Source organism: Sinocyclocheilus grahami, unplaced genomic scaffold, assembly GCF_001515645.1.
Source record: "Sinocyclocheilus grahami isolate Dianchi unplaced genomic scaffold, SAMN03320097.WGS_v1.1 scaffold762.1, whole genome shotgun sequence".
NCBI classification, from domain to species: domain Eukaryota; kingdom Metazoa; phylum Chordata; class Actinopteri; order Cypriniformes; family Cyprinidae; genus Sinocyclocheilus; species Sinocyclocheilus grahami.
In genome coordinates, this window is record NW_015505941.1 from 342284 (window position 1) to 363423 (window position 21140).

The window sequence follows — 21140 nt, forward strand, 5'->3', positions numbered from 1 at the left end:
CAGCCCTGCAGAGTTTTGCTTCAACCCTAATCAAACACACCTGAACAAGCTAATCAAGGTCTGAACAGTTACTAGGAAGCTACAGGCAGGTGAGTTTTAATTAGGGTTGGAGCTGAACTCTGCAGGGCTGCGGCTCTCCAGGACCGGAGTTCGCCACCCCTGCTATATTGTCTAGTGGAAATCCAATACAGATCACCATCCAAATAACAGCATTCCTACAGTAAAGGTGGTAATATCCTGTTATGGGGATGTTTCTCTGCAGCAGGGACTGGAGCACTTGCCAGGATAGAAGGAAAAATAGATGGGGAAAATACCGTCAAATTGTTGAGGAAAATCTGCTGCCCTCTGCCAGAAAGTTGTCAATGGGAAGAAGGTTTACCTTCCAACATGACAATGACCCAAACACAAAGCAAAACTGAGCACACAGTGGTTGAAGGAGAAAAAGGTGAATGTCCTTGCATGACCTATTCACAGCCCAGACTTAAACCCCACTGAAAATCTGTGGAATGACTTGAAGACTGCAGTACACAAACGGTCACTATCAAATGTAAAGGAGACATATTATGCCCCTTTTTACAATATGTAATATAAGTCTCTGGTGTCCCCAGAATGTGTCTGTGAAGTTTCAGCTCAAAATACTCCACAGATCATTATATAATTTTGAAAATGCCTATTTTGAGTGGAAGCAGAAACAAGCTGTTTTTCGGGCCTGTGTTTTTAAATGCAAATGAGCTGCTGCTCCCCACCCCCTTTTCCAGAATAGAGCTGTTTCATTACAGCTCCTATCTGCTAAAAACATGTTTTGGTTCTGATTATCATGTTTATCGTGCTGAAATCATGCGTTTTAAACCATATGAGTTTAAACTTCTGATATAAGGTTCTCTGAGTGCACACATCCGAAGCACACGGACAGAAAGCGGCTGTCACAGCATGTGAGTATTATTCTAAGTTCTCATTCACACACAAGTTTATGTTAAAAACACATGAGTTACAAAAACAGTCAGTTATGTCTGTGAAGGTAAACAGCTGGGAAATAAATCTCTTGTTTATTTTAGATCTGTGTGGCAGAAGCAATACAGTAACCTAAATAAATCCACTGCTCTCTTGTGTCCTCTGAGGCTGGGACTCTAAATAGTGTTTTGTGCTCATCTGCGCAGCCAAAGACAGAACAGTTAGCATGTTTTGCTCAAACTTTCGCCATGGAATTGGAGCTGGTACACCGTTGTCGCTTGCGAAATCAAAATGACGGTGCCTTGAGTGGAAGTTTACGGATTAAGGGGTGGTAATATTATAATGAGATCCCTTTGCCACGTCACCAAGGGAGCGAAATCAGACGTGCTTGTTTTTTCAGATGCTTGCAGAAAAAGGCTTACCTAAACATAGTGATTGGGTTAATCTTTTTCACGTTTCCTTGGTTGCTAGATGCACCAGGGACCTGATTATAGCACTTAAAACCGGGAAAAGTCAGATTTTCATGATATGTTACCTTTAACTGAACTTGAGCAGTTCTGCAAAGAAGAGTGGGCAAATATTGCAAAGTTAGTAGAGACAGACTAAAGATCCCAACAGACTAAAGGCTGTAATTAAAAGCAAAAGGAGGCTCAACAAAATACTGACAACAAGGGGGTGATCCTTTTTCCAAAGGATTCGTTTTTTTTTTTTTTCTGGCATGTTGGTGTTATATCTTTCACTTGGATGTTATAAGTTGCACTGAGTAAATACAGCTAGATAAAACAAAAATGTCCATCTTCATTTCATGCTACAAAACAATAAAATGTGATTATTTTAAAGGGGTGTGATTCTTTTATATTCCCACTATACATCCAGGGTTGCTATGCTCCTGTTAACAATACCTACACTCTTTAAGTGTAAAAATGTCTGATTCCACCTGGGCATATTCAAGGGTCCTTTTTTAAGCAATCCAAGTTGCAAACAGCTTAAGATTTAGTCAGAATTTAAAAGGACTGCTCTAAAATAAAATAATCAAACAAAACAAAATAAAAATAGAAAACTCTGGGCCTATTTATGGCTTTTTTTTTATTAATCTGGCAAAAGGCTAAAGATTCAGTCGTCATTTACAAAATTGTCAGCTCTATAAAAATAATAAATAAATATAAAATAAATGAAAATAATGGGTCTATTAATGAGTTTTTTTAGCAATCAATGTTGCAAATGGCTTGGCGATTTGGTTATCATAAAAAAAAAAAATAAAAAAATAAAAAAAAAGAGCACAAAAAATGAGTTTTTAACAGCTTTTGTGTGTTTTTTTTATTAATCTGGCAAAAGGCTAAAGATTCAGTCGTCATTTACAAAATTGTCAGCTCTATAAAAATAATAAATAAATATAAAATAAATGAAAATAATGGGTCTATTAATGAGTTTTTTTAGCAATCAATGTGGCAAATGGCTTGGCGATTTGGTTATCATAAAAAATAAAATAAAAAAAAAAGAGCACAAAAAATGAGTTTTTAACAGCTTTTGTGTGTACCGACAGAAAGATCATGAAAGAAATTAAAGCTAAAGAAGAGGAAATCTTTACTGTGGTTAGGGGTGTTTTGTTGTGTTAAAAGGGAGAAAACATTGTGTGAAAGGAAAGAAGGAAAAAGGCAACAATTCCAGACACCCCTTTGAGATTAATCTTGATCTGCGGTTGATTAAGTGTGTTTGGGTGGAAATGGGTGGATGGATACTGAACCTCAGGCAGGAGCTGCAGGATGGCGGTGGACAACAACGTTCCAATGGACAGAGCGATGAAATAGACGAGCATTCTGCGCATGAACCGCGTCCTCATCAGGGGCGCCACAAACACACCAGTCAAAGCGAACGCACTAACCAGAGTCACACTCAAAACTGAGTAACCCCACACTGCAGGACACACACACACACACAACCTTTAATTACATGACATTGCACCCCAGCAGACACATCCCACAACTTTTGTGTGCATGGATTATAATGTAGACTTCAGTCCGGCAGCACTGCTTTGTTACCATTTAACCCAGTCGGACTGGAATCCCTAGAAATACATGATATCTGTCATAAACACACTCCTGAATGGACACGCATGCAGTTTGAGAGAGAATGTCATTATGTGGGAGTGATCCGCAGCAGGTGCGTGTGTGTACAGATCATATATAAGCTGGCTTTCTCCAAAACCACAGAGTTGCATTTGTTTACAGCTGAGAACAGCTGTCAGCAGTGTACCTACAGAGGAAGAAAATCATTCGTCAAAACACAGATACATTTAGGAAATATATTTCTTTCATATAACAAGAACTCATAACCAACAGTAATACAAATATTTGACATTGAGTGTGCTTTCATCTACAACAACACAATGATAACACACTTCCTCATTTACTTCAACGTCTTAGGGACTTTTTTCCCCCGGAGACTGTTACAACACACTACTTTATTTATTTATCTATTTTTTATATCCCTTTGGGACAGCGTGTACTGTAAGCAACATACAAATACACCTTAATAAATCATACATAAAATCATTAGAAAAAACCCAAATCTCAAGAAAACCATGAGATTTTGAAATTGTCTGAATTTATGGGTATGAGGTCAAAACTTCAATAGATCAGAGAACTGGGCTTTTGCCCTATACTATGATCCGAAAAAATACACTGTTTAAGCATTTAAATGACCTTACATACTGTCAGCTTATTAATAATCAGTGCACATGTAAACACACTCATTGAGGCAGATTTCAAAGTTATTTAAAGGAATAGTTCACTCAAAAATGACAATTCTGTCATTATTTACTCACCCTCATGTCGTCTGAAGACCGTTTTTCCTATTAATTATCTAGACTGGGGTGGCCCATCTAATCTGTACCTCTACAGTTTCATTATAAACTGAAAAGTTTCATTATAAACTGATGAGTGTTTTTCTTTTCTTTTTGCGTCATTGTTTTGGCAAAGCATCTATCATTTGGACTAAAATCTAAATATTTTTTTCCAGAAAAATTAAACGAATAATAATAATAAAAGCTTATAAAAAAATAAAAGCATAATAAATTTACTACTGTAAAGAAAAATAACTAATATTTACGATGAAATATTTACATTTTATTTTACAGTGCAGGTGTATTACAACAATATAATATCAATTAATATAATATTCAAAATGTGTTATGTTTGTTCAACAGAAGAAAGTAAGTCATACAGGTTTGGAACTACATGAGTGTGAGTAAACGACATACTTTTCATTTTTGGGGTGAACTGTCCTGTTAAGTTATTTACTGTAAAAACATTCTATGATTGTGCTTTTCTAAGGAACAAAATAAATTCTTTAATGTATTTTTTTTATGTATTTGTACCTTTTGATTTATTTTTCAGTAGTTTAAAGTGTTGTAGTAGAAAGTATAGTACAACAAATACTTTAAATTAACACCTGGAATGTTCCCACAGTTCCCACTGCAGTGGGAAAGGGGAGACAGAACCAAAAAAAAATAATTAATTGCAATCATGTTGAAGTTGTGGAGCATGCTACAGACAAACTGAGATGTGGTGCTCATGCAAATGATGCTGGTTTGGGTCTAGCCTGCAACCTGTCTTAAATCCTATTCACTCATCTTTGGTGATCATTTCACATTCATATTATCATCACTGTACCATGGTGCCAGTACAGTGCTTTTTGTTAAGAGCTGAATGGGAAAGACTGCATTGACAACAGGATGCTGTAAGACTCCATCTCTAAAAGCCTGCATTCCCCTTTTCTCTCTCCTTATCTCTTGAATTCCGGTGGGAAGTGGCACTGCGACATTCTCCTTTCATTTCCTCTCTCGCTGCCAGGATGCGCAAGAGATGCCAAAACCCAGAAGTGCCTTGTTTAGCAGATAAAGAACAGCATGATGCAAAGCGACAGGAAATATCACTGAGCCAGAAAACATGCTGCACAGATGTTGAACATGTTGAGTCACAGGCTGATTCAAAACAACAATGAATTAAAAAAAAATTAAAAAAAATCCGTTATAGACAGGGCTTGTTTTAAGTTATGGTGAATACAAAAAAAAACTGTACAGACCTGAAATGTTTGTATAAATAAAAAAAAAAATCACAGATTATAAAGTGCATGTGAAATTGTTTCCTGTTCTCCAAGTCCATGACTTTCTCTCCTGAAATGTCCCAGCAGACTTCACAAACGCCCATGAAATTCTCTGAACTCTCCCTGTCTTGCCTTTTTATATCTGTCGCCTACACAAGGGATATTTCAGTTCGGCTTTTGAAAGCACACAGCCTCCCTTCAAAGCTCCAGTCTGACCAGAGCACTGTGATTGAATCCAGATGCTGGGATCTGAAATATACATGCTTAGACATTTTAAAAGTCAAGATGTCTTATTCTGATATGAAAAATTCTTTCAGATTGTCTAAAGTGTTAGCACATATTTGCCTGTGTTCTATCTATGCCTATACAGTGAGATCAACTTAAGCCACTCTCAAAATTGCCACTGCATTAGATGGGTCTTAAAAGATCATACCAAGTGATATCTTCAAACATGACTCTAGAGCTCCTCTCAGTCCAACGTCACCTTTTGGAGCCATTTTTGCTAGACTAGCAACTGGTGATTTCTAAGGATGTATAGTCCTAGAAGAGTAACTACAGCAGTATTTCATAACATTAACTGTGAGCATGATCCAAAAATGTTTGACTATGTGAAAAGGCATTTCAATATATATTTTTTTGTATTCATTTTTTAAAGTACACGACCATTCAAAAGTTTGGGGTAAATATCTTTAGTCACAAATCAAAATAACTTATGATGTTACAAAAAGATTTCCATTTCAAATAAATACTGTCCTTTCTATTCATCAAAAAATCATGAATAAAATGCGTCATGGTTTCCACAAAAATATTAAGCAGCATTACTGTTTTCAACATTGATAACAAGAAGAAAAAATGTTTCGGTCCCACTGTATATTAAGTGTCCCTAATACCCGTGTACTTACATAGTAACTAAATGTGTATGTAGTATGTAACCACAGTGTAAGTACATATTGGTACATAGTATCTACAGCTGTAATATTTCTGTAACTACACACATGTAACAACCCTCAGGATGGTTTGTGTAAGTACAAATGTGTAACAGGACATATATAACTACATTTTGTAACAACAATATGTATAAAAGTAATTGGAACAATGTGATCCAGGGGGTGGAGATGGGTAGGTTTAGGGGTGGAAATGGGATCCAGGGGGTGGAAATGGGTAGGTTTAGGGATATGTAAAGTGGGAGGAGTTGGATCTCGAGTTGGAGTTGGTGCACCACTGTAATACCAGTGTACTTGCATGGTAACTCCTCAGGAACTGTCCACTTAATATAAATTGTAACATTCTGGACACCAACCACAATTTATATTTAAAGCCTAATTTACTGGCCGCTGCTGTGTAACATATTAATTACATGGTAAATCTAATATAAAGTGTAACACTTTCTTTACCAAAAAGTGCCGTTAGTCCTGTTACACATTTGTACTTTCATTACCAAAAAGTATTGTTACCAAAGTCATGTTACACATTTGTACTTACACATACCATTCAGTGTGTTGTTACATGTGTGTAGTTACACAAACATTAGAGCTGTAGATACTATATGTACCAATATGTACTTACACTGTGGTTACATACTATGTACACATCTAGTTACTATGTACGTACACCGGTATTAGGGACACTTAATATAAAGTGGGACCAATGTTTCTTGAGCACCAAATCAGCATATTAGAATGATTTTTGAAGAATCATGTAACTCTGAAGACTAAAGTAATGGCTGCTGAAAATTCAGCTTTGGCAAAAATTAATTTCTTTTTAAAAAGTGAAGTGACATGTGGCCAAGTATGGTGACCCAAGGGCACCTCAGTCATGGTATTGAAGGTGGGAGAGAGAGCTGTGGGTGTCCCCCCCCCCCCCCCCCCCCCCCCACCTACAATCCCTGCCGGTACGAGACTCGAACCCGCATCCTTTGGGTTACGAGTAAGATTCTCTAACCATTAGGCCATGACTTCACCAAAATTTATTAAAACAGAAAATATTTATTTTAAATTTCACAATATCACCGTTTTACTGTATTTTTGATTAAATAAATGCAGCCTTGGTAAGCAACTTCATTCACATTAAAAAAAAGAAAATGTTAACAACCCCAAACTTTTGAATGGTAGCATATAGCTGTTGTTTTATGTGCTTGTGCAATCTTTCTTTTAAAAAATTTAAATAAATAAATGCCACTTGATTGAATGTTTTGTTTTCCATTTCAGTGACCTTTCTACATTTCTCAGTGTTTAGAGTTGACTATTCTTATCACACTTTAACTGGAGTTCAAGGCTCAACACAAGAGAACACCTGCACTCTTCTGAACCTCTTAGTCAGAGTTCTGCTGATTCACTGTATTTTTCCTAGAAGCCTAATTTGCTGGCAAAGTCAAAGATTGTCTACAGTGTACAATAGATATGAACTAAACCAGTCTGCTATAAATATGCCAAGACTTTGTACTTTATACTGATAAGGTTTAACAAATGGCATTACCTGGGGACGTGCAATGCATGAGAGTTTGAAGAGAATATTACAAGAACTGTTAATAAGTGTCATGATATTCACAGTGTGCGCACAAATCTCATTAGAAAGCAGTTAGAAGTAACATATTCCCTTGACACGGGGCCAAAATACGTGGCCACCTGAACGTCACACCCATATTTGATTGTTGAACAATTATTTTTAAAACCATGGCTTGATTGTTCAATGAGGTTTGGGTTTGAAGAGTCAGGCCTTTATGGCTTTTTTGCTTTTTGCATGGGGTAATTGTGCATAAACGTACATAAATTTCCCTTAAATGTTTGTTTAAGGAATTTGCACACCTGTATGACTGACTTTACCCTTTTGACACTATAATAATTATAGCTGAATTAGCCAAATAAGGGTGTACATATAATTATGACCATGTAGTATATAATGACAATATCATTGTGGCTGACAATAAAAATTAAGCATCATCACTAATATTATGCATTGACTGTCAATGGATAGTCAGTCTTACCCTCAGCATCACTGGGTCTGGGGCTGCTCTCAGACTCTTGGTCCTGCTGGGTCTTGCATGCTTGTGAGTCCAGCTGCTGTATGATTGTAGGGCAGATATCATGCAGGCCACGTTCATCTATACGAGACTGTTCGCTCATCCCATACACTGCCAAAGTGTCTGCAGCCAAGCACTGAGAACAGAGGACAGGACAGAGGTTTCAATTACTGATCACAGAGGAGAAGCTTGAATTACAGTATTGAGAGTGCACAGTTTGTCCTGGAGCACAGGATAGAAACCACAGATTTGACTTTGAGGTCTAACAATGTAATATTTCAAGGTCATACTGAGGATTAGGTATTATATTTTTGAAAAACTAAATATTTACAAAAAGGAGTCACAAAATGTATCATTCACTGAATTTAATGAAAAAGTTAGAACTTAATCTTAGGTCAATTTAGGTCACAACTGTTAAGCTACCAAAAATATGTTAAAATCAAACCCAGGAAGCATGTTATTATGTATAAAAAAAAAAGAAAGAAACAAAAATACATGCAGATATCCCACTTGTGGTCCTTGTAAATGTTACACATTTAGGCCTGGTTTCACAGACAGGGCTTAGACTAAGTCAGGATTAAGCCATAGTTCAATTAGGACATTTAGGCCCAAGTAATTTTTATAAACGTGCTTAGAAAAAACATTACTGGTGTGCTTTTTGAGGCAAAACAAAGGCACTGATATATTTTAAGATCAGTCAGTGCAAGTTTATTTAAATTGAAACAGTTCAGACTTACATTTTAGTCTAGGACTAGGCTTAAGCCTTGTCTGTGAAACCGGGGGTTAGACTTTTAGCATAACAAATGCTTTCTATGGAGGAGAAAAAAATAATGACAACTCAATATGGCCTTTTATCGCTGTGGACAAACTGATAAATTACAACATGTTACTCTTGACTTTCTTACACCTTGAGAGGTGGCACAAGAGATAATGCCTCTGATAAAATACTTAATGACGTGAGAACACAACAAATGCTAAACCAAAGACAAATATTTGTGGCTTTGCCAACACTCAGTTCAGTTAATATTGTAAAACCAAGAATTTATGCACTACACGTCTACACACATATACGCTACCATTCAAAAAGTTAGCTTTTTTTAAACAAAAGTTTTTTTTGTCATTATTTACAAACTTTTATTTAGCACAGATGCATTAAACTAATCAAAAGTGAGAGTAAATATTTGCACATTGCTAAAAAAAACGTTTAAAAAAGCCAATTTTACTTGAACATCAAATCAGCATATTAGAATGATATCTGAAGGATCACGTGACATTGAAAAAATACATTTTAAAATATAAAACCGTTATATTCATTTGTAATATACCACAATATCTGTCCTAGGTCCTCTGCTATTTTCGATATACATGTTGCCCCTTGGTAATACTATTAGAAAATATGGGATTAGTTTCCACTGTTATGCTGATGATACTCAACTATATATCTCAACAAGACCAGATGAAACTTCTAAATGATCTAAGCTAACAGAATGTGTTAAAAATGTAAAAGATTGGATGACCAATATTTTTCTCCTATTAAATTCGGATAAGACAGAAATATTACTTTTTGGACCAAAAGACAGTACACAGAATCTCTTGGATTACAATTTGCAACTAGACGGATGTACTGTAGCCACATTGCCTGCCTCAATTAGAGATGTTAAGTAAGCCTTCTTGACTTATCTGGCCATATCTATATTTATGACAACTGACAATAATTTTAATCGGTTGATATAAGTAAAATACAGATAATTTATAATATAAATAAAGATTATAAAAAAAGCAGAGTGAGCTACTCTGCGCTATAACATCTGACCTAATTGTTCACTGATTGGTGCTGTGATAGTTGCTGTAGCAGAGGATTAGACCTCTGTCACGTCTTGTAAAGCACCCTGAGAAGATCAAACTTTTTTGTGTCAGGATTGAATCAGGTGAGACACTGAGCTTTAAAAATATTTGAAACATCTCTCACCAACCAAATTCACCAAGTGAATTAAAGCAGGAAAATAGGTCTTTCAGATCAGCAAGTACAGAGGAACTTTTTAACTTGCCATAAAGGAGGGCCTTGAAATATTTTACATACAATCTAGAAACAGTCTTAGGCTAATGTCCATTGCTTGGATATATAATGTTCACGATAAGGATAAAAAATAAATAAAGCTTAACATCGTGATGTCTGTCAGCCATCTGCGATGGACGATGGCATCGTCTATCGGCCCAACCCTATACTGAACATGTATTCTTGTGTGCAATAAGCAGCCAATCAGAAGCAAAAGAGTTCTAACAGCCAGTTAAATGTGTGAAAATATTTCCTGTAAAGTCCCACATCCTGTAAAATCTTCTGTAACTCACCTTCGATGCATTGGTTTTGGTGGGCTGTGTTTGTGCATCATGTTCTCCACTCTGGCCTCCATTTAAGCGCATGAGGAGCGCTCGGAGCTGAGGGACAGAGATGCTGGTGTTGTCGCCATAGCGTGTCAGCAGCTCCTGAAGGACTTGCGTAGGAGACAGTCCATCCTGACCACTAACATCTCCTATAGGCCATTGCAGCAGGCCTAGAGTCAGGGTCAGGCCAATGGTCAAGGTCAGCTGTTTGCAGCCATTGGCTTGTCTCAGGGTCATGACTCTACCAGCAACACGTCGAGCACTACCGAAAGATGAGATAAGAAAACGAGGTAAATGAATGAAAATTACATCACTGATGTCTTTAGCACACCACATAACCATACAATAAATGGCCATCAGAGAAAGATATTATCCTCACACAGCCATCTTTAAAGTGTGTGAAATCAGATTTAACATGATTTGCTTGCTAAATAAACGTTCATAGATGCATGTTATTAGGCAAATAGCAATCAGATAGTTTTAGCAGACCTGCTTTTAAATTTGACTCCATTCGATGTACTTTAAGTACACAAAGTACAGTAGAAGATTTTTGCTTCACAAAATGAAATAGTTAATAATAATAAAAAAGCTATTAAATGGAAATGTTAATTTCTGTAAGTGCTATGAACGAACCACTGGACAGAATATGGAAATATTTGTCCACAGCAGCAAGTGTTATTGTTAACTTAAACAAAAATGTTAAAACAATTAAAAGCTGAAATAAAATAAAATGTAAATGCTAGATGAAAAACAAACAAAAATTTAAAATGTTGCCTTTGCAACTAACTGAAAAAAATAAGTACTAAAATGACTAAAACTAAACTGAAATAAAGATAAATGAAGTTAAAAATATTAAAAAATATCTAAATATTGAAATAAAAAAAGTTTAATAATTCTAAATATAAATAATTACTATAGTATCATATAATACTAAAATACTTAATATAAATTCAGTTAGGCACATCAACCATAACAGCCAGAAACCTTGGAGTTATGATTGATGATCAGCTGACTTTCTCAGTCCACATTGCTAAAACTGTCCGGTCCTGCAGATTTGCTTTATTCAACATCAAGAAGATCAGGCCCTTTCTTTCGGACTAATTCTATTCTTTAAAAAAAAAAAACTAGCCCCTTTAGACTTGCACTCTATTCATTTACTAACTGCTTGTTTTCTTAAAAAAACTAGCTTCTCTAATCTTTTAGTATTCTAGCTATTGGTTTTCTTTTTATTTATTATACAATTAACAAAAGCAAAAAAGGCCTCTAACACTAGCTTGCTCTATTCTTTCCGTTTTCTTTTTATTTATTATATAATTTTTAAAAACCTTGCTACTTGTACTGCGTTAAGCTACCTGAGACTTGTTATAGCACTTATATATCATTGCTCTTTTGTTGATTTTGATTGCTTCCATTGTCCTCATTTGTAAGTCACTTTGGATAAAAGCGTCTGCTAAATGACTAAATGTAAATGTAAAATAACACTGGCCTTAACTAGCCTAGATACCAGCACAAAATCACACTCTGCTATATAGTTCCACAATATGTGTGTGTTTTATAGTATTATATAGTATTCTCAATGGAAATGGGTAAATGCTTGAACCAGAAAGAGTTTTCCTTATGTCAAGACTTAACAAGCAGTAAAGGAGCTGTCGAGAGGCAAACAGAACATAACAGAGCAGGTTTTCTTCAGAGACAAATTATTCAAGTACTTTTGGAATCTTCGAAAGATCAGTCAAAAGTGTGCTTGTGTAAAAGAAGTAAAACCTGTTAATTTATGTCAATACGGATTGCCATCAAGTAGATATGAGGAAGTAAATGATTGCTTTTTAATCTGATTTCATGCAAAACATCAGGGAGAAGTTCAATATTTACTCTCCAGCATTATACGCTGATAATTCTGACTTACGATCAGTGTGTAAATTACAGTGTGGGTGTGAAATTGCATGAGAATGTTTATCAAAAACAGCAGGGGGTGTGAAGGAGAGGTTAACCGCACCATGCTGATGTCGGCTGTGTTATGCTGACTACGCTTACGCATGTGGTTTGGAGAGACAGAGGAAATATGATCCTCACCGACTTATTGCTAATATATGAGGGCCACCGAAAGGCAAGGTGAGCTTTTGTAGAACAGCACACACGTCTGATCAGCTGACAACTCAACTGCTGTCAAACAGCCCATGTATATAATAATTATAAATAATAATATAATATTTATTCAATTTATATATAATTACAGTCTCAACAAAGTTCAATTATATAGCACATTAAACCTGAGGTGTGTCATTTCTGTGCCACTAGCATCACTAAATGGAATTACAAAAATAAAATAGTCACTTATTGGTACCAGAATATCACAACTTGGATTAATACATAACCACAAACTTGCACAGTAGCAGTGACTTTTTTTTACCTTACAATTCTAATTTATTTTCCTCACAATTCTGAGTTTAGATCTTGCCATTCTGAGATATAAACTCGCAACATACAGTATAAACTTGCAGAAAAACAGTCTGAACTGGGAGATGTTATTGAGAAAAATAGAAAAACAGAATTGAGATTCAAACTCGGAAATTTGAGAAAAGGTCAGAATTGCACTATTCTTTTTTTTTCTTTTTAAAACTGGGTTCATACGTCACAATTCTGTGTATAAAGTCAAAAAAATTACTTTTTTTTAATAACATGCAATTGCAAGTCCAAATACGTCCAAATTGTGAGATAAAATAAAAACATAAAAAAATATTTTTATTATTCTGTTGCGGAATTGGCTTTCCATGCATTCATGTTATTTTGGCTTTTAAAAAACGAAATCCTTAGCCCACCTAAAAACCAGCATTAATATTGGAACAGGCAATCACATCTCAACGCTGTGTGTCACAACAATACACTGATATGATTTCCAGCAGCAACATTGTATCTCAGATAATGGCAGAGGGTTATAATGATCCTGTGTGAAGAGATCCTTGTGGACTGCTGCTATTTCAGGAGACAAGATAAGTCATAGAGAAGAATGTCTGGTATTCAGTCTAAAGGGAGATTGTCTATAGCCACTGGATCTGCATCAAGAAGGATCAGTAATCACTGAACAGGTCTTCAGGTCATGAATTTATGGATTGATCACAGCTCAGAGGTCACTCAAAGCTATGAGAGAAAAAATGGTTTTTTCAACTTTTTTTTCGCCCCAGTAAAATCAATGTAATATATTTTTATTTTGTATTTTGAGATAATTTCATGGCACTAATTCATATTTATGCAATAATTATGATGAATTTCTGCCCATTAAAAATAATAATTAAATTTTTTTTATATATTTTTATATTACTTTTCAATGAATGCAGTATTTCATGTTAAAATAGTCAATGCTTTTAAAATCCCATTTCTGAAACCAGATTAGTGCCATCTGGTGGGAGTAAAATAAGAAAAACATCTGCAATTCCATGGTTTAGCCCATAGATTCCTATATAGCTCTATATAAAAGGCCTATAAATTCTCTAATTGTTTTTAGACATAAATACTTATATATCAAAACCCACAACTTAATAAAAATATTTAGACATTCTCAAAGACACATTTTTGTAAAGGTTTAGATTTTTTTGTTTGTTTGAAATGTTGATTTGAAACGTCAGTTTTTGAATTATTATTACTACAGTCAAACCTGAACACAGCATTTTGTTACACAAAACATTAAAATTCTATAAAAATGAAACAAAAATGAACAGAAATGTTTCATCAGAGCTTAATCCTTCTGGGTTTCATTTGATTTCAACCTCTCATTTCAGTTTTCTGACTTGTTTTGGCTATATGTTAATAGCCATACCAATTCATTTGAGTGTGTATAATTGCGTATGTTTGTGTGTGTGTTTGAGTGAGTGTGTTTTTCACTCTTGATGTTTTAGAGTGTAACCTCTTCCTTGCTGTCCACTTTTTTACTGCATTGTAGTTGAATTATTGCTTTTATTTAGAGATGCACTGATTGCAATTTTCTTGGCCGATTCCCAATTTTTTGGAAGTGTGACCTACCGATACCGATTTTTTCTTTCTAAAAACTATAATTGACAGCATATACAAACAAAAATCTATGCAAATTTCAACGCCAAAATTATTTACATAATTAAAGAAATTATTAAACATTACAATTCCCCCAATCTGGACTAAATTACAGATTTTCTCTCACTTAAACAACTCTCAAATTAAAGTGCTCTGTGACTGGAAAGAGGAAGAAATAGTTAACTTAAAATGAGTTGCTCTAGGCCCATGTAACAAAACAGATGTAATTTCCCACTATGTTTATAAATGGTCATTTTTTCCCCCTAACCTAATGTGTAATTTTTCACATTAAATTCTTACTTTGTTTCAATTAATTCAGTTAGAATACTAAGACACTGTAGAGTTGTTACCATTCAAATAAAATTAACAAACTCTATCTTTCCACTGCTGAGGAAACAGAAGCTGCATCTGAAGTGGCATTAGATGCATTTTTACACACAGTTTGATGAAGCTGAGGTGCCATAAATGCATTTACACTGCAAAATTTCAAATGCATAACTAATTTTATAAGATTAATGTTTTACTTTTTTTTTTTTTACACAAATAGTGTGCCAGTAGGTGGTGGCAAATGTCTGTTTTAATGAGTGAGTAATTTATTCATTCATTCAACCGATTCATTCAAACGGCTGATTCATTCAGAAACGAGGCAAGTGTCCTTATGAATGGGCCACTGAATTATTGACTCACTCGATTCGTTCAAAAACGTGAATTCATTCAGTAACGAAACACTGCTGTGTGTTGCTCGGAGACACACAACAGTCCTGCTGTGACTTTGATCGGAACTATTTTCGTCAGTGAAATTTAGCAAAAACAGTCAATAATTTGTCTAAAACCTAAGTCACTTAATTTTAACTTCTTGTTTATTGAAATACTATTGTATAAAATCAGTGTCACATTGCAATCACGTTGATATTGATATTCAGGGAAACATCATGGCCGTATAATGTTGCTTACCTAAATCATGTTTTGTAAATATCTTCTTTTTTTTTTTTACCGCAGTATGCATCTATAAATTTCTGTTTGTTACTTTGTGTGTGCTGTCTCTCTCACACACTCACTCAGGCTGTGCAAGCCTCATCTGGCACGACATAAATACATTATCAGTCACCGTTCACACTGAATTCAATTAAAATTAGAATCAATCTCACGCGAAACGACATGTTTACATGCGACTGTGAGTGTGCACATGGCTGTGACGCCATTGCCTGCGCTGCTTGCAATAAAAGGATCAGCTCGGAATCGGCATAACGCGAGACTGACAGGCCGGTCACCAATCCGGGGTGATCATGCGAAAAATCAGCCGATTCTGATCACTGGCCGATCAATCGGTGCAGCTCTACTTTTATTTGACATATTTGCTGTGTTACAGTCACACCAGTTCATAGGTGTGTGTGTGTGTGTGTGTGTATGTATATAAGTGTGTGTGTGTATGTATATAAGTGTGTGTGTGTTGGTTTTGCACTCTTGATGATTCTCAGAATGTTTTTGTCGATTTCCCATTCATTTCCTATGGTCGGTCATTTTTGACTGAAGACCACAAGTGAGACTATTTTTTTACGACCACTTAGTCTGCTCTGCTCGAATCATGCCCTCAATTTTTTTTGTGGGTTCACATTCCAAATGCCATAAAAGTCACCAAGTTTCGTACCATTCTGACGAAGCTGTGAGTTTTCAAAATTCAAAACAGAAAATATTTGACTTTTGACCGAAGAGCACCAGAACAAATCTAAGACATGCACAAATAAAATACAGTATGTCCATACAGAACAAACATATACAATATCAAAATAAATCATGCATCTCAGATTATTTTGCATTCAATACATGTATTGTAAATTTGTTTATGTACTAATATATCAATACATACGAATTAGAAGTTGATCGATATTGTATTTTGCCGACACGATAATAATGAGTTTTAAAAGTATTTACTTTGAAAGATGCCGTGCTCATATTTATTTAATTAAATCATTGTCTTTTGTATAATAAGGTTGTGATTAATAATAAAATGAGATTTGTTTAATCATCACATTAGGGTATATTGTGATTCCTGTTTTTCTGTCCCCAAATTTAAGACCTCTTAAAATTATAATTAGGACTTTTGTATACCATTGAAGATATTCAAGGCTTTTTATGACCCTAAATTTGACTTGAATGAATTTAAAATACTTTAAGACTTTAAGGACCTACGGGAACCCTGTAAAAACACTGAAAGGACTTATAGAAAACACTTAGGTTAGTCATAGAGAGGCAATAGCTACTGACCAAACCGTGAGTTTCTACAAGTTAAAAGGTTGGGGGCCATTCACACTCAAAGCGCACACACATAAGACCACCTCACATACAGATCACGAAATCAGGCTTGTGCTGTGTGTAAACTATTGTGCAGCAATTACCCCATTGTAAAAACAAAAATGCACATTTAGGTGAGACAATTACATATTTTTTTAAACAAAGGGGACCCCACAAGAGTCACATAAGATGGGAAATTCCTTCATTTTCAAAAATGAAATGCAGGCCCTGAATGAATGTCTGTAAAAATCCTGATTGGAATATCACTATAAATAATTCTACATGATAAAAAGAAGGCTTCAAAAAGATCGGTATCGGTAGATACTGCTTCCTGAGATCGGTGATCGGCTCCAAAAATCCGGATCGGAGCACCCTTACCAGAGGCTTTTTAAACACATTCCATCTGAATGTCTCTATATTAAGGAATGCAGGCTAACCTGCACACTAGTGGAAAAGAGAGCAAATCTTTCCACTTGACAGGCATTTTCACTCTGCTGATATGGCAGGTTTTATAGCATGACTACCACAAGAGAGAGGTAGACAGACAACTAGACACCTGTTGTCAAGCAGACACTAATTCACAAAACTACACGGAAAACAATCGACAGAAAGAGGCTATGATCTAAGGTTTCCATAATTATTCCAGTTGTTCATCCTGTTAAACTTTTTAAATATAATTTTAAAGAGTCTCAAACAAAAAAAAGCAATTTCTCAATGATGAAACATTTTAAGAGAAACATTTATATTTCACTGTAAAATAAAAAAAATCAGGATATTCTCTACACAAATGTCCAAATGAATTTTTACAATTACATTTTCTGTGCCCTCAGGAAACATGCATTATTATTATTATCACCATCATCATCATTAATACTAAACTTCATAGCAAAGCTTAAGTAATACTTCAAAATAACAGAGATAAATAACTACGGACAGATAAATAACTATTGACCTACATATCAGTCAGGGGAGTTAACTGGTCAACAAAAGTGAAATTTCACATCTGTGAAAAGTTGCACATTTTCAAATTATTTGATCAATTTAAGCGGTCATTTTCAGTTTTCATATTTTTGTGAATATCAAGCATTGCATTAAATGTTCCTCAATTTTACATTTTAAATTGTATCGGTCATATTTGCCACAATTAAACTGCTTTATATCTACTTTATATAGTCATCTTCCACCTCTATATCTATCCGTTTCAGCAATAGCGCCTGCAAACCCTACATAATACCAGTCCCATAATTATTCCAGTTGTTCATCCTGTTAAACTTTTTAAATATCATTTTAAAGAGTCTCAATGATGAAACATTTTAAGAGAAACATTTATATTTCACTGTAAAATAAAAAAAATCAGGATATTCTCTACACAAATGTCCAAATGAATTTTTACAATTACATTTTCTCTGCCCTCAGGAAACATGCATTATTATTATTATCACCATCATCATCATTAATACTAAACTTCATAGCAAAGCTTAAGTAATACTTCAAAATAACAGAGATAAATAACTACGGATAGATAAATAACTATTGACCTACATATCAGTCAGGGGAGTTAACTGGTCAACAAAAGTGAAATTTCACATCTGTGAAAAGTTGCACATTTTCAAATTATTTGATCAATTTAAGCGGTCATTTTCAGTTTTCATATTTTTGTGAATATCAAGCATTGCATTAAATGTTCCTCAATTTTACATTTTAAATTGTATCGGTCATATTTGCCACAATTAAACTGCTTTATATCTACTTTATATAGTCATCTTCCACCTCTATATCTATCCGTTTCAGCAATAGCGCCTGCAAACCCTACATAATACCATTAACAAACAGCATTACACTGTATAACGCTTAACAAGTTAACAGTTAATGTGCAGAATGAAAGTTACAATTACATTATTATTATCATCATCATCGATGTCACTGTCATTAATATATCACACCATGGAAAAATCAAGCTCTAAATATTAAAAACGCATAAATAGCCAAATCAAAACACTTCACATCTACTATACATACACAGCATGTCAGAAAGAAAAACTGAACTGGGTAACTGGTTAAATCTAGCGAAAAAAAATCCCATTACATCAAACAGACACGATTCACCTAGACACCAAATCAAGTTCACAATGTATGACTGCCTGCTCTTATATAATAATGATCCATTTAAAACAGGAGTAATAAAACAAGTGGAATAGACTTTGGCTGTTCGATTTGCGGTTGGTCAGCATACTGCAACGTAGGACCTAAAATGTTAAGAGTAAGCGGTCTGATGCATGTCTGTATACTCATACAGCTGCGGGTCATGATAATACACATCAGATCATCCCTGCTAACAACAGGCCATCAATAATCATCTGTCTGGTTATATCGTCAGACACGCTCACATTCCCTACTACCCGTAATCACGCCACTGATGTGTTGCCTGTAACACGCTTTAACCTCGCAAGGATGTAATGAGCCTCAGTAAACGCAGCAAACCTCACTGACGTGGTTAATGGTTAGCCGACTAGCCAAGAAAATTAAACTAGATGCCGCTCACCAAATTTGAGAGCTCTTGATATGTCGGCGCGTGACAGGTCCGTTATCTGACAGTCCAGAATGAACGGAGGGACATAGGGGGTAACCCGTTTAAAGCCGAGAGACCGGATGGCTTTCTGTTTTTTTTAGTCTTGACCCATTCACAAGACTGCAGCGTGGAACTACCACACAGGGCGGGGGGAGATGGCGTCATTAGTGAGCGCCGCCCAGCGAAATTACGAATTCTACTTAATATTCAGCAGCCAGAACCTTCGCCATTGGACGGCGAGAACGTAAGCTTATTAAATATTCATTAACACGCATCTCCCATTGGAGCAATTTCGGAACAACCTATTTAATATTCATAAAAAAGTCGCTGCCAGTACAATTCTTTTAAAGAGAATCTGCTTTTTGTTGCTAAATTTAGCAACTTTTCAGACTACACTAGCAACTTTTTCTTCCAAAAGCTCTCAACAACAAATTTGAATGAATGAATGAATTTGAGCAACTTTTTATAAGTGACTCAGACAATAAAAAGGCACACATTTTCCATCCAAATTTCACAAAAAGTGGAAACCAAAGATGCCTAGCAGTACACACATCACGTGAATTGAGTTAGCAGCTATTGTTCAATTTAATGATAGTAATAATAATTGAATAATCGTTCATTTATGATACACTTTGTTAGTAGCTTGTACTTGCGATTGTTGATCTTTCTGTACGCTGTTAAAAAAAACAGAAAAGATACTAGTAATTTTCCAGGACATTATCCATTACCCAATATGTTACCCATTGTAACCCTGTAACCCGAAAACACAATGCAGGTAAAAAAACAAAACCTACGGAATATTCTTTCATATTATTAGCCACTTAAGCTCAGGGCGTTTTTTGGTATTTTCGCCTAAATTTAACATACTCAAATTCAAATGTTTACCCTGCACACATACAATGGAGGAAATTAAAACAAATGGTTTTATTGTAAAGAAACCCATTTGAACTACAAAATATGAGTGTAATTCTTTATAAATAACATTATATACTTTTCAAATATTACTATAAACACACAAAAAACATAGGCGATTTTGGAGATTTAACATAGTAGATTGTGCCCTATTTTTACAGACTTTTCTTTGAGTGTAGCATACTAACTAGGCTACTACTGCTTAAAGTGTAATTGTTGAGAATGTGTAGTATTACTAGTTTACTAGCTATTAAAAAAAACTTACATTGTAATCATTAAAAAATGTGTAGGTGTTCAATAATTCAATGTATTTAAAAATACAGTTATTTATATTTTAATATTATATTATGAAAATAATTTTACAAAAAAATATAAATTAACAAATATAAAATATATATTTTAGCTGAGATTTGATGTTGTGACAATTTTGCGTCGTGATTACGCAATGACTTTATTGCGCGCAATGACATCACAACGTCATTTAGCAACTTTTAGCACCAAATCAACCAAATCTATACGTGAGCAGTTCAACGCTCCTACCATTTAGTAAGTTAGATGTAGTTAGAAGGTAGATTATTTTAATAAATGGAAAAACTGTCACAGGTGGTGCTCGTGGCGAATCTCTCGTTTTCAGTTCATCATGTCGCTCGTCTTTCATAATTTACTTATCAAAGTGTACTGTGTTTTATTTCAGTTATATTAAAAGCATATGCAAATGCAAATGACTGTTTTTCGAGCCGGTCTCTGACGCAGTGGATTTACATAAGGGTCAGACGAAAAGGGATTTTCAAGAAGAATCAAAACAAAAGTTTAATGCATCTTTATTGTTTTTCCATACATTAGAACATGTTCTGATTAATTTTATTT

The 21140-nt window shown here is 34.9% G+C and overlaps 1 protein-coding gene across 2 annotated transcripts in view; it reads right to left on the reverse strand.

Moving 5' to 3' along the window:
- LOC107561269 (zinc transporter ZIP14-like) overlaps positions 1 to 19498 on the reverse strand; it is a 32366-nt gene extending 12868 nt beyond the window's left edge. Inside the window, exons 1-4 of one of the 2 annotated variants that reach the window (XM_016245679.1) lie at positions 19335 to 19498; positions 10424 to 10718; positions 8039 to 8210; positions 2696 to 2865 (exon numbers count right to left, since the gene is read on the reverse strand). In XM_016245679.1, the coding sequence (XP_016101165.1) occupies positions 2696 to 2865; positions 8039 to 8210; positions 10424 to 10693 (612 nt within the window). In that variant the 5' untranslated portion in view covers positions 10694 to 10718; positions 19335 to 19498. The remainder of the gene's footprint in view (positions 1 to 2695; positions 2866 to 8038; positions 8211 to 10423; positions 10719 to 19334) is intronic. The other variant, XM_016245678.1, reaches the window with a different exon arrangement.
- Between the last annotated feature and the right edge of the window lie 1642 nt (positions 19499 to 21140).